At 41.8% G+C, this 13,208-nt stretch overlaps 1 protein-coding gene across 29 annotated transcripts in view; it reads left to right on the forward strand.

Annotated features, from left to right (window-relative positions):
- The window catches only part of LOC114796055 (neurexin-1a-like), a 252,883-nt gene that overhangs the window by 122,413 nt on the left and 117,262 nt on the right, over positions 1-13,208 (forward strand). For 16 of the 29 annotated variants that reach the window (XM_028989891.1, XM_028989898.1, XM_028989915.1 and 13 more), the window contains 4 exons: positions 176-366; positions 810-983; positions 2,534-2,560; positions 5,262-5,381. In XM_028989891.1, the coding sequence (XP_028845724.1) occupies positions 176-366; positions 810-983; positions 2,534-2,560; positions 5,262-5,381 (512 nt within the window). The remainder of the gene's footprint in view (positions 1-175; positions 367-809; positions 984-2,533; positions 2,561-5,261; positions 5,382-13,208) is intronic. The other 13 variants (XM_028989926.1, XM_028989918.1, XM_028989905.1 and 10 more) reach the window with 1 other exon arrangement.

Consider the following 13,208-nt stretch of genomic DNA (forward strand, 5'->3'; position numbering starts at 1 on the left):
TCTTAACATTGATCCTGGGGGTGACTATTCGTATTGACACAGTAATGGTCATAGAAGTGTTATGAAGGCAGTACCCCCCAGTTATGGAGGATATGGAGTTTTTTTTCCCAGTTTATATGGTCATAATAATACATAGATGCTGTAATATTTAAACTGCTCTTTGTTATGCTTTCAGCTACCTCCACTATGTGTCTGACTTGGGGAATGGTGCTCATCTTATCAAAGGAAACTCCAACAAGCCCCTCAATGACAACCACTGGCACAACGTGATGATCTCCAGAGACACAAACAACCTCCACACAGTCAAGATAGACACCAAGATCACCACTCAGACTACGATTGGTGCTAAGAACCTAGATCTGAAAGGTGGGGCTGGGTACAGGTATCTAATATACCATATATGCCATTGTTCAGACGCCCATTATCCAGATCAACACCAGTACACCTGTGAACCAGAAGACCACAAAATCACAGGTTCACTACCATTGTGTCCCTGAGCAAAAATGTCTCCAGGGTCCCTGTAAATATTGAGTCACTTTGAATAAGGGCATCTGATAAATGGCATAAATGTAAATGGTAACTATAAATGCTTCGTAAGTTGTTGGGTGAGTGTTGAAGTAAAATGTAAAACTGTGTGCACCTCACTGTCTTGCCACTAGAGGGCAGGGGTGTTACGCCAACCCAAAATGTCTGAAGCCTAAGCGATTTTAATAATCAGTTTTATACTTAGGCCTTTTTTGTTTATGCTTATATGCTAATTTTGTTCCTAACTATGATTTTATTTTTTTTATTGACCCTTCACCTTTTAGGTGATCTTTACATTGGTGGGGTAGCCAAGGAGATGTACAAGGACCTCCCTAAACTAGTTCATGCCAAGGAGGGCTTCCAGGGCTGCCTGGCTTCTGTGGACCTGAACGGTCGACTCCCTGACCTGCTGTCCGACGCCCTGGCCTGTGTGGGAACCATCGAACGGGGCTGTGAAGGTGAGGGCCACTAGAGGGCACTGCTGGCCGCTGTTATTACAAGTAACCAGTTTTCTCCACAGATCTGAAAATCGCTGAGAGTCGACCAGACATGTTGCTGTATTGTTATTATTGCTTTCAGAGGAAATCCAATAAAATTACAGAAAAGCTACACCGACAAACTCATTGAAATAATGTTATAAGACATTATAGCATTCCATTGAATTTTATTAAACTTCTACTGCCTTTTTATTTTATTTTCTGTCCTGTCTCTCTCACTTTCTCTTTGCTGTAAAACACACACATACACAGTTTCTCCCTCCAAGCCAAATGCAACATGCTTCAAGTGTGAGAGTCTTTTAGTATGCTGCTGTTCCTCTGTCCCCATCATTTGCTTTCCATTTTACCATAATCAGATTACACTCAGTGGATTATTTGTATTGTTAGAACAGTTTTTTTATGCTTCTCCATGTTATGCATGCTCAGAAGATTGGACTGTTTGCCACGAGCAAATCTCCTGAATTATGGATGATTTAAATTTTTTTTCCCTATCCATGGAATCCATTTGGCCAGAATAATGCCAGTCGCCTCACACAAAACAAATATCAGATTTTTGTTTTGTTGCTGCGGTTTAATTTAACACATCATTGTCAGCGACCCTATTGTCAGCCGCTCCTCATGTATTGATTTGAGGGGACAAAACCCCGAGCCCCTTTATCTGAGCGCAGCTCCCATGCTGTCTCAGTGGGTGTGGCTGGATGAACTGGACCCCAGTGAGTCCACAGGCAGAACCAGATCTGTAGCTAATCTGAGGCTCATCTGCAAATCAGTGTTTGTGTATGTGTGTATGTGCGTTTTAATTGGTTTGTTATAAATGTACATGGCCGTCCGTTGTGTGTTTTTTCAGAGAATGTGTGTTGGTTTAGTTTATGTTATAAATGAACATTTTGTTTAATGTGTATAATGAATGTCTGCATGTGTGTTTTTATTATTTAATACCATAGTTTTAATGGTATTAATGTGCGGATGGTCAACGTATTTGAATGTGCGTATGCATTGTAAGTCTGTGTTTTGAGTGTCCATTTTGAATGTGTTTTTGTCCATATACAAGTGTGTATTATCATTTATTAACGGTATGTGTGTGTGTGCATTTGAGTGTGAGTTTTGAGAGGGTTTGCCTTTTCTGCTTGTGTATGTTCAGTGTGTATTTTTGTGTATAATGAGTGACACGAGTAATTTCATGCATATGCAACATTACCTGAGAGTGTTGTGAATGTATGCGTTATTCAGAGTGTGTCATTTTTGTGAATGTGTATATGTTTTTTGTTTTTAATCCGGAGGGACCCGCCTCTGCATATCATTTACCTTTGTGTTTGTGTGAGGAGCTCCAGTCTTTGTTCTCAGCCTTGGCTGCTGGCCTCTCTCCCGCTCCCTCTCTCTCGGTGTCTCTCTCTTTCTCTAGGTTCTGTCTGTCATCCGTCTCTGCGTTTCTGCTCTGAATACCTTCCGATGCTTTACTAACATCTGCAATATTTTACCTTTTCCTTTCTTTATGGTTTGGCCGACAAAAGTTGCATTGATGAAAGCTGACTTGCAAGGTAGATAGCTCTGTTTGTTTTGAAATCGAGTCTGAACCCCACCCATCCCCACCCCACCTCCTGCATCCTTTGCACCACCACCACCATCATCATCATCATCATCACCACCGTCAGTAGCCACCCTCCCAAAGCTGACGCTCGATGCTTCTGAGCGAGACTCACCACATGCAGGGTGAGGGGAGTGGAGCTCCCCATGCTGAATACAAGGGCCCGGTGTCTTGTATGGTGGAATGTGGGCCTTTTTACTGTCACTTGTGCCGCTCTGCACCTCGGCCGGGTTCTCTGGATCCACGTGGTGTTGTTGCCGTTTTCTTTGTCACGTCTGCTGTTCTTCTACCGCATGGCCTGTTCATAGCCCATTCCTTGTGTAGGTAATATTACGTGTGACTCACTGCATGAAATTTGTTAGGTGGAAGATCTGTGCAGTAGATGCATGTGGACTTTAAATGAGCGGCTTCATTAATAAATATTAAAAAATTTGTAATAAAGTTTTTTTTTTAACTTTTTGCATAAAGTTTACTTAATTTAAATTAACAAATACATTAAAGTCTTAATGGCAACAGTAAATTCATGCAACATAAATACTGCATTAAATAACATAAAGTGGATTAAAGCCAAATTATAAATAGAGCGGCTGAATAAAGATGAATTATAAGTGACAAATAATACCACAAATAATACCATAAATTTGGTAAATGGTAGAACAAAAGGTGAATATAAACTTAAAGAAAACAAATTTTATATGCCACTGAAATAAGGCTGGTCATCTGGGCAAGTGGGAGGACAGGAACGACCCAGAAAATCTTCCTTTCATCTCTGATGATGCAGAGGAGGCCCTGTATAGCCCTATAAGAATAGGGTGGAACATCCATATTAACTCCCTGCCATTCCACCAACATCCTCCATTTTCTAAAAGGACAGATGAACAGACAGAACGATGGCTAGAAAATGAATAAATGATCTTCATAAACTGATTTTCTGTTTTATCTATCTATCTATCTATCTATCTATCTATCTATCTATCTATCTATCTATCTATCTATCTATCTATCTATCTATCTATCTATCTATCTATCTATCTATCTATCTATCATACACACTGCTGGATAATGTATGTATTGACCCATTGCTTGTGTTCTAAGGCTTTTCTTTCCCTATCTCTTTTGCTTCCCCTCTCTATCCATTTATCTCTATGCCTTTCTTTCCATTTGATCTCTAATGAATGATTGTATAAAGCAGTATTACTGTATAGTTGCTTTTTTGGTCATAGTTCACCTTCTCTGGAGTTTTAAACTGTCTTGGAGTCCACAAAAATGAGATACATTTTTCTCATTAAGTCTTAAAACCATCAGCAGAAAAGCCCTGCATTCGTAATAAAGGCTCAACTCAAAATGTTAAAATCTGATATAAATCCTCTTTAAACTTTCTATAAACCACCAACTGTATGTGTATAGAGCTGTGTGTGTGCGCGTGTTCTTTTGCATGCCTGTCTGGTGGCGGCCGTTTCACTCTTTCTCTCTCTGCAGTGTGTTTGTGTGCGGACGCGCTGTGTGTGTATTTGATGTGTGTTCACATGTGGGAGCAGTCACAGCATTGTTGCTAGAGGCACGAGGACAGTGTTCTTGTGTAACGAGCACCGCAGTTTTGGGGCGTGGCCTCCCTGTGCTTTGGTTGCCCTGCCCACAGATGATACCTGCACACACATCAGTGCATCTGTAGGTAAGACAGGGCTGCACAATAAGTCACTGCAGCTCCAAAACATCGTCACATTATCCACAATCTGTGGGTTAATTCATGTTAAAGTCGATTAAAGAGTTTTAACGAATCACACATTGTGCACCTTAATCATGATATATTGTGAAGCTTGCTGTAAGGCATATTTTAAAGTAGGATGAATTCCATGCATGTTATTGGTCCGATGCTTCACAGGTAGTAAACAAATCATACTGTAATGCGTTAAAAATTTCAAAGAAGTTGCAGCGATTGACTGTTTCACTTTGACCTCCTCTTCACTCTTTTCAGATTCTGTACTCTTTTCATGAGGTGACTCTCCAAGTTTGATGTAATCTTGACAAGCATACATCATTCAGCCCAGGTTGAAGAAAGTTTTAAAGATTCGCATAACTTGGCACAGTCAAAAAAAATTCTGGCTTAACAGCCTGAAAAAGACACAGTGACATGTCTGTGACAGATGTCTGGCCAGTTTCTTGGCTGGCCTGTGTCACCGCTGCATTTTGTGTTTTTCAAAAATTCCAACGCTAATTGCTGAATGAATAATTAAATAAATGCGAATGCGGACCAATATTGTGCGGCCCTGAGGGAAGCCAAGCAAACCTGGTAAGAACAGGAAGTAAACGTTCCTTGTTTTATTCGGGAATACGACCCCCTGTCTTCTATGATCTTGGTGTCTGTTTGGTGTAGATATATTCATGGGAGGAGTGTGGTTATGCATATTTATGTTTTTTCCATCTCTTCCGCTGTCACACTGAGTCATTTCAGTTTCTCGGCTACATTTTAGCAGTGACAGTGGCGGCATGTACGGCAAACGAATAACTTATTTTCCCGTCGTGCCAGCTGAGAACATGCCATTAAACAATATGCTGTAAGGCAGCAGACGTGCTCGCCTGTAAAACGACTGCGAACGCGACTTTGTATCGTGCACGAAGTGAAAATGTCTCTTCTCGTTGTCCTCTGTCCGCAGGTCCCAGCACCACGTGCCAGGAGGACTCCTGCGCCAACCAGGGCGTGTGTCTCCAGCAGTGGGAAGGATTCAGCTGCGACTGCAGCATGACGTCATTCGGCGGCCCACTGTGCAACGACGGTAAGTAGCCGCCTGCCGGCCCTCGCTGTCTGTCACCTCCGCCAGTCGCCCACCTCCGCGCCTGCCGCTCCTGCCGCTCCTGCCGCCCGGGAATTATGCCGCTTCAATTAACAACCACCCGACCTATCTGAACTTCTTCGTAAATGTGCTAGATATGTTAATGTACTTTTAAACAAGCCCCTATACTGTTTTAGTTCTGCTCGGTGCCAAATTTCAATATTGTGAGGGTGGTAATAGCCAAATTCGTACACATATTCCATAAAAATACACAGAGATCATATTGTGTTTAAAGAACTCGAATGAGCAGATCATTAGAAATCGTGCCATACGTGGCAGGGCCACACTTCCCACCACATGTTGGCCTCTTGAGAAATTTTGCGCACTGCGGCGTCTTTGGTAGAGAATGGTGCTGTAAACAAAAAAAAAAAGAAAAGAAATTGTCCATTCAGCAGTTGCGTGAGCAGAAGCACCTTCTTTAATGAGGAAGGTCGGACCATCATCGGTGAACAGAAGGGCATCTCTTGCACAATGCATGGTTTTAGGCGGCCTCCCCAGGTTGGTGAGTGTATATCCACATTCGAGAAAGGGAAAACCTCTGTCTATGCGGCGAGTGTTAGAATGTTGTTGCACAAACTCCGACGGATTAAACAGAATGGCAAACTTTAAAAGTACAAAATCACTTTTTTCCCCCAAAATTTAAAGAACTCCTGCTCATAGTCCCATTTCATTACCAGTCCTGTTTCTACCATGAATGTTCATTTGCATCCTCAAAGCCAACCTTATGAAAGTTGTGCAGTATTTGACAATATCCTGAAGCATGTTCAAGGCCTCTGCTGTCTATAAATTGAATCAAAAGTTCATATATATATTTTTTTAATAGAAAGGTCTTTAAAATGGTTTGAGAGATTCATTCAAATGTATTTGTTGTTAATGAAGAGGAAAAAGCTTTGCAGTCCCTAATGGAAGCGCCTGGCACCCCACCCCGTGAAAATTAATCGGCAATTAATAAGCTTTTGCACAGCAGGGTGTCAATATGTTGTTTTAACTCAAGTGAACCTTCAGTTATTCTCTGTAGTTTTCATGATTCATTCCTGTGAGGGACGCATGCCTGAAATCCATTTATTATTATTGAATTGTCATCTAAACTGAAATATAAACTGAATTGTGAGATTCAGCTTCACATATGTGAGATGTGATAAAAGTTGACCAATATCTTAATTTAATAACTTCCCTGTTGAAAACCTACTAGATATACTACTAGATAATTTTATCTTGTCCTGAGGGAAAGCTGGCCTGTCTAGCATTGGAAGCGCAATAAGATGCCTTATATGCACTGGCCTTCTCTGTGCAGAAACATTTATAGGATTTCTTTAGGCATGTTGCCTTATAAATAGAGTGATCAAACACAGATTATTGGATGTCATGTCCTTAATTAACATAATTGATGTGGAATTTAATTGATTTCAATTGCTTCATTTATTAGATTTTAAGTCATTTAAAACCAAAACTTCATTGGCATTCATGAAGAAAGCATAACTATTTATTTAGCAGTTATTGTCAGTGTGCTTTTAAGTGTACATTGATTCTTTTTTTTCCACATCAACAGTCAAATTGGATTTTAAGATGAAATTTCTCCTGAGAAACCGTTGGTGGATGAGGATGAACGTGAGTGAGCTGTGCTTCAGAGACCCGCTGTTGTAGTGTTGTATAGTTTCAGCCCCTGCAGCCAGATTCTGTATGGAGCTCCATATTCATGTTCATTCACACTGGGCTGATTCTTATTGCAAACACAGTCCTTACCCTAGAGAAAGGCCTGAGTTGTTGCTCTTGGGTTGAAAGTAATTAGACAATCACAAGCCGTTAGAGACAACATTTTCTAAAATCCTTCCTTCTCTCATGTTTACTCAATTACTCAAATGGCTGTGCTGACTGGAATAAAAAACTATACACACACACACACACATGACCTCAATTTACATTTAGTTTGCTTAATGTCAGTTTGATTTCGTAATTCAGGTGGATCTCAGGTTATTTAAAGTGAATGCTGGTGCAATTGTAGTTATTTTCATGACCACCAGGGGGCTAGCATTTTTTTGGTCCTTTTATATTCATTTAAAAAAGAAGAGTTAACAGCAGCCACTTCTTATAATGAAACAATATATTTATCCATCACCAAGTCACACAAAGATTTTTCTAACACAATGGGCCTTTTTCTATTTGCAAACTAGCTTTCTTTTTTGTTTTAATAACAGCTTAATATTGCATCATATGCTAATGAACAGTTAAAGTGTACTGTACCATATGATACCATATCATATTTATTTATTTATAAAGCACTTTAACACAACAAAGGAGCTGACCAAAGTGCTGTACATTAAAATAAGTTAAATTACCAGGAACAGGACAGACATGGAAAATAAAGTTCATAAAAAAAAAGATTAAAAGAAAACAGAATAAAATAAAATAAGAGAAACATACTGTATTTAATATAATTTATGTAAACATTAAAATATTGTTTCAAAAGTGAAATGAGGGAAAAAAACTGAATGTGACGCATTAAGATTTGTACAATATTAATCTCCCTTCAATGCGGGGGAGAAAGGAAGGGAGGACGTAAGCACCTTCTCCATTAATGATAAGCCTCAGAGACTGGAGAGGGGGGGACTGGGGGATTCTTGTAATTTCTCAGAAAAATGGCCTACTTTCGCATGTAAAATATGCACCGGGGAGGACGAGGGAACATTGCATCCCTCCTCTGTTGCGTACCCTGGCAGGGTCGTGCGGGCAAACTGCTCAACGTCAAAACAATGTATTAAAAAAGAAGCCTGGAGCGTCCATCCAGGCGAAATGACACAGAGCGCCATGGGCGGGAAGAGGCCGTAAATGTTAATGTATTCTTTGCCATGTGTCTGCACGCCAGTAGCATGAAACCCCTCATCTCCTTCGTCAGCCTGGCCTGAGGAGTGCTCATTGATTTTGCCGCCGCAGCCTCCTGGACAGTTGACTCTCTGAGTGGTGATAACTTGAGAGGAGGTGTGAGCATAACTCACTGTACACGCTGCATTCTTCTCAGACATTTCACTCTTCAGAGGAGGCCGTGATGCCTTCTGATACCTGTATCCGGGAGCTCCATGTGATCTCCTGGAGTGTGTTTCACTCACATCCTTCTGCTCGAGGAGAGGCTAAGAAGGCAGTTACTAAATGCTGAATAATTTTATTAGTAGCCCAGGTTCCACACAGCAGGACTTAAAAATGTACTTCCTTTTCATTGGGTAAAGTATTAAAATCCTTACCAAACAAGTAAATGCTGGTTACTGAGGGACCACGTCTGGAATGAAAAATAGAAATGATCATACTATCTCTCACACATACATATTTATCTTATATGGCTCAGTCCTCCCTCTCCTAATTCTCTATATCTCTCTGTAGCAGACTTAAGCTGAAACGTAGCCTTTAAAAAACAATAATCAGGCGTAAAGCAGGATATTTCGGATGTGCTTCCTGAGCTAAGAACCATTCTGTGGGCTTTGAAGTCCCTTAATTAGCAGGGAAATTTCCAGTACATCATGGGACTGTGTTCTGCATGTTTTGTGGAAACCTCTGTGGTCACACCTGCTTTGCTCCTCCTTATTGGCAGAGTGCTCTTTCCTTCTGGGTCCAATAGGCACAATACAACCTGGAAAGGTCTGGGCCTGTTCTGTTACTGCTGCTTTTATCTGTGTCGCTCTTTAAACGTGAGAAAAGTCAAATGCACTGATGACGTTGCAGTCTTCAAATCCATCACCATACGATCCAACCAGAAGCTGTGGATGACTGAACTGCTCAAAGCTCGAGATTCCGCCTTCAGGAAGGGTGACAAGGTGGCCCAAAGAACAGCCTGGGCCAAACTGTCTCAAGCCATTAGAGCAGCAAAACGTGCAGAAACTCCACAGCCACTTCCAGGACAGCGGTGACACACACTGTATGTGGCAGGGCATCCAGGCCATGACCCGTCCCTACCAGATGTGATGAATGACTTCTACGCACAGAACAACGTGACTGCGAGGAAATCCAACCCTCCTTCCAGTGATCAGGTGGTGTGTCTAACCACGGCGGGCGTGAGGAAAACTGTTCTCAAAGTTAACTCACGAAAGGCTGCTGGACCAGACAACATACCTGGAAGCTGCTCAGAGACTGTGGAAACCAGCTGGCACATGTTCTCACCGACATCTTCAACATCACACTGAGCACTCCAGTCATTCCAAAATGTCTCAAGGCCACCACTATCGCAAGGTCTTCAGAGTCGTGTCTTAATGACTGCCGTCCTGTTGCACTTACACCCATCATGACGAAGCGCTTTGAGACTCTGTTCATATGAAGACCCTGCTGCCCTCCACCCTGGATCCACTGCAATTCGCCTATTGGATCCCAAACCGTGTCTTACCTTCAGATGACTGAATACAGAATAGATGACTGGTACAGAAACCTCATCGCCTAAGATTTCCATGGTGTGGTGCGAGCCAGTGGGCTTCTCCTTTGCTGGTTTGACCTTCCCAAATGTGTCCTTGCCCGGTAACATTCAGCCAGTCCAACTTACTTATCGTCACTTTGGTGCTGCTTCCGTGCTCTTGGGGCCATTGTTGTCATTTGGAGAGCCAAAAACAGTGCCCATGTTCTCATTCTGAGACTTAAGCCCATTGGCTACTGCTTGATTTGCTTGTTTCCATCCTTCTGCTCTGCATTGCAATCCAAATGAAATTTTCTGATCTTGGAGGCCCCAGAAGCTATGGTCCATATAATTTTTTCCAACAGTTAAATCTATCCAGATGGAATAGTATGAGCATTTTGTTGGCCATTCCAATTTTGGCACTGAAGAGGTATTGTGTTGGGAGCAGGTAATTGTGATGTTAAGTAAAGCAGGGTCGGATAAAAGTCAGACAGTTCCAGAGATACTCCTAAGGGTTGCATACAGAGTAGCTATGGTACATAATGATCATAAATGCTTTAATGTTTTTAGCCAAGCTGGTATAATGAGCTCTGCCTGTCAGTAACAAATGAAGAACCTGTTTTGCTGCTCGTTCTGGCTTCTGTTCCAGGCATTTTGCACTTTGCTAGCTTGAACCCACAGAGAAATGAATACTTGTTTAATTCACCGATTTAATATCTATTAGAACTAATATCTATTAAAATTAAAATTACACATGTGTTCATTCATAAAATTACATAAAAATTTTTTATGCCTGAATCTGTGAAGAACTAACAGTTCTCCTCAGAACTTTGTTTTTGATATGTAAAAAGAGACATTGTGAATAATTGAATAATAAAAGCCTAACTGTTCCTAAAATATGCAACAGGCCAGAGGATTGGGCCCATTTTAATAATAATAATAATAATAATAATCGTAAAGAGCTTCCTAAAACAAAAGTTACTTGTTGCTTAAGTGTAATGTAACAACACTGTAAGAGTAATTGAATGGCTGTGACATTTTCATCAAAATAAGCACCCCATGAATTTATCACAGCTGATTTACAGACTGACTTTCCATCCTTTGCAGCATTTTTTGGAAATAATTTGTTTCCAAACCCTCCAAGCACATTTCAAGAATACAGAGTGAATGTCAATATACTGAAGACACACTTGATATTTCTTTTACAACAACCAAGAGTTGGAGCCTTTCTGCATTAATATGTGCAACTACATAATATACTTCAAATTTATCGCAATTGGCGATAAGATTACAGGACCGAGCGCTGAGCTCCTGACTGTCTGAGAGGGAGAGATCAAAATATCTCAACAGGGAGCGATGCATTCTCCTACGCCCATTTGTATAAGCTGAGGGGCAGGGCCATTTGTAATGGAACAATGCTGCATGTCGGCAGGGGTTTGGACCCAGGGAACCAAGCTGCAGGGGATGTCCAACGTGTGTCTGCGGCAGTGGCCCAGGGGGGTTGGGGTGGAAGGGAAAGATGCGACGAGGCCGCACGCGAGTGTAATCGGTAAAAGGCCCCGCACTGTAATTTCCTGCTAGGAGGCATCAGCCGCAGCATGCTGACAGTGACATCAAAATAAAAATCCACTGCGGCACCTCTGGTTTGATAAATGAAAGGAGCGCTTTGAGAAATGGTCCATTGAGCATTTGTGTAGCCAAGGTTATTACCGTTGGCCCTCACATTCATACTGAGGAAAATTTTTTTGGGGACAATAGGCAAAAATTACATCGATTCCTTAAGTCAATGTAACTTTCAGTGACGCAAATCTTTTGGCTTTGCAGCTTTGGTATGCATACTTCATTACTGTGTCCAAAGCCTGGTGTAAACATGGTGTAAACTATCCGGGGGGGTCTGGGACTGGAATGGGCGCCACACGCCAGCAAATAGGCTGGCAGTCGCAGCCGGGTCTGTCCAGCTTCCACGCAATCTGGGCCTTGGTTGACTGGCTCCTGGTCCCAACTGAGAGAGCCATTAATGTCATGTCAATATTGTATCAACAGCGGTGACAGTTATCGGGCATGCTCCCCTTTCCAGCTGTCCCTTAGGGGAACAGTGGCTTGTCTCGGGTCTTAAGTGGTCACTCACTCCGCTCCATCCACAGCTGTGTCTCCTGTGACCTAATTCTGCAAGACTTTTGAGTGTTATTAGTGGAGGTCCTTTGTCGTAATTGATGAGTGTAAAGTCTACCTGCCATGGTCAAAAAAAAACCAATACCCACAATGCCTGTGGCTTAAATTCTCTTTAAATTCTACCAGACGTTCTCAGCCAGTGATTTATTTGCAAACATTAGCAGTGGAACGTAATATTCGCTAAACTAAATTTAAACATCGTTACAGTAATGCACTATTCATATCAATTACTAGCATGCAGTCAGCTTAAAAATACATTAACAAGCATTTTAATTCGGTTTGTGGAGGTTTGGAATTTTAGTCTAGGTTCTGCTTTCATTGCCAAAGTTTTATTTAGATACTGAAAATTGCCTGTAAAATGACAAAAACGGTATTAAGAGGGAGTTAAAGTTTGTGCAATATAGTTTATTCAATGGCTTCTTCAGTATGTTTTGGAATAATCATTAAGCAAAAAGTGTGGGGCTTGTCCACTGGTGTAACGCAGGTCTCTGCACAGTTCGCGTGAATGGATTAAACAAGAAACAATGGTCGCTTACACCTTGAAACAATATTTTTGTGGGTGTGTAAACACGATCTGTTTTCAAAAGCAGAGTTGAAAATGGCAGGAGCCTGATGATTGACAGCTGTCACCTTATTCTGGAGGATTTACAGATGCATTTATACATCACGATGTTTATTACACAATTTATGGATGGGGGGGGGGGGCACTCTCTTAAAAAAATTCTAGCCGAAAAAATAGTCATGGCGTTCCAGCAGCCTGTTAAGGCCTGTTTTTTTTTTTTGTCTTGTATGTTTACTGACCAGTGAACACTCTTCCGCTTCAAGCCGCCACGTTTCCCCGCCGAGGTGAAAATAGCTGTGATCGATTTGCTTAGTTCATAAGCCTTAATGAGGGGCCGCAGAGCTGCACGGTCCGGCTAAGATTGAAATTCCATAAACAGGTTTTCTGTCAGCCGGAAGTAATGCTTTCCCCTCTCGGAGCGTAGCATTCTCGGCTTTCTGTTCAGAGAGTGCATTCGCGCTCACACTAACGATTCCGAATGGGAGGTTCGGGCCCTGGCGCACACACCCGATGCCTGGCCTGGCTTTATCGCTACAGCTACAGCGCCTTAAGACATGAGGAGAAGGTTCCTGAAGTGGCCCCCACTGCATTTTACACCAAATAGGCTACATACAATACAATTTACATAAGATGGTGTGCTGAGGCATGTGGGCCAGAGCCATTTTAC

This window comes from Denticeps clupeoides, chromosome 8 (genome assembly GCF_900700375.1).
Source record: "Denticeps clupeoides chromosome 8, fDenClu1.1, whole genome shotgun sequence".
Classification (NCBI taxonomy): domain Eukaryota; kingdom Metazoa; phylum Chordata; class Actinopteri; order Clupeiformes; family Denticipitidae; genus Denticeps; species Denticeps clupeoides.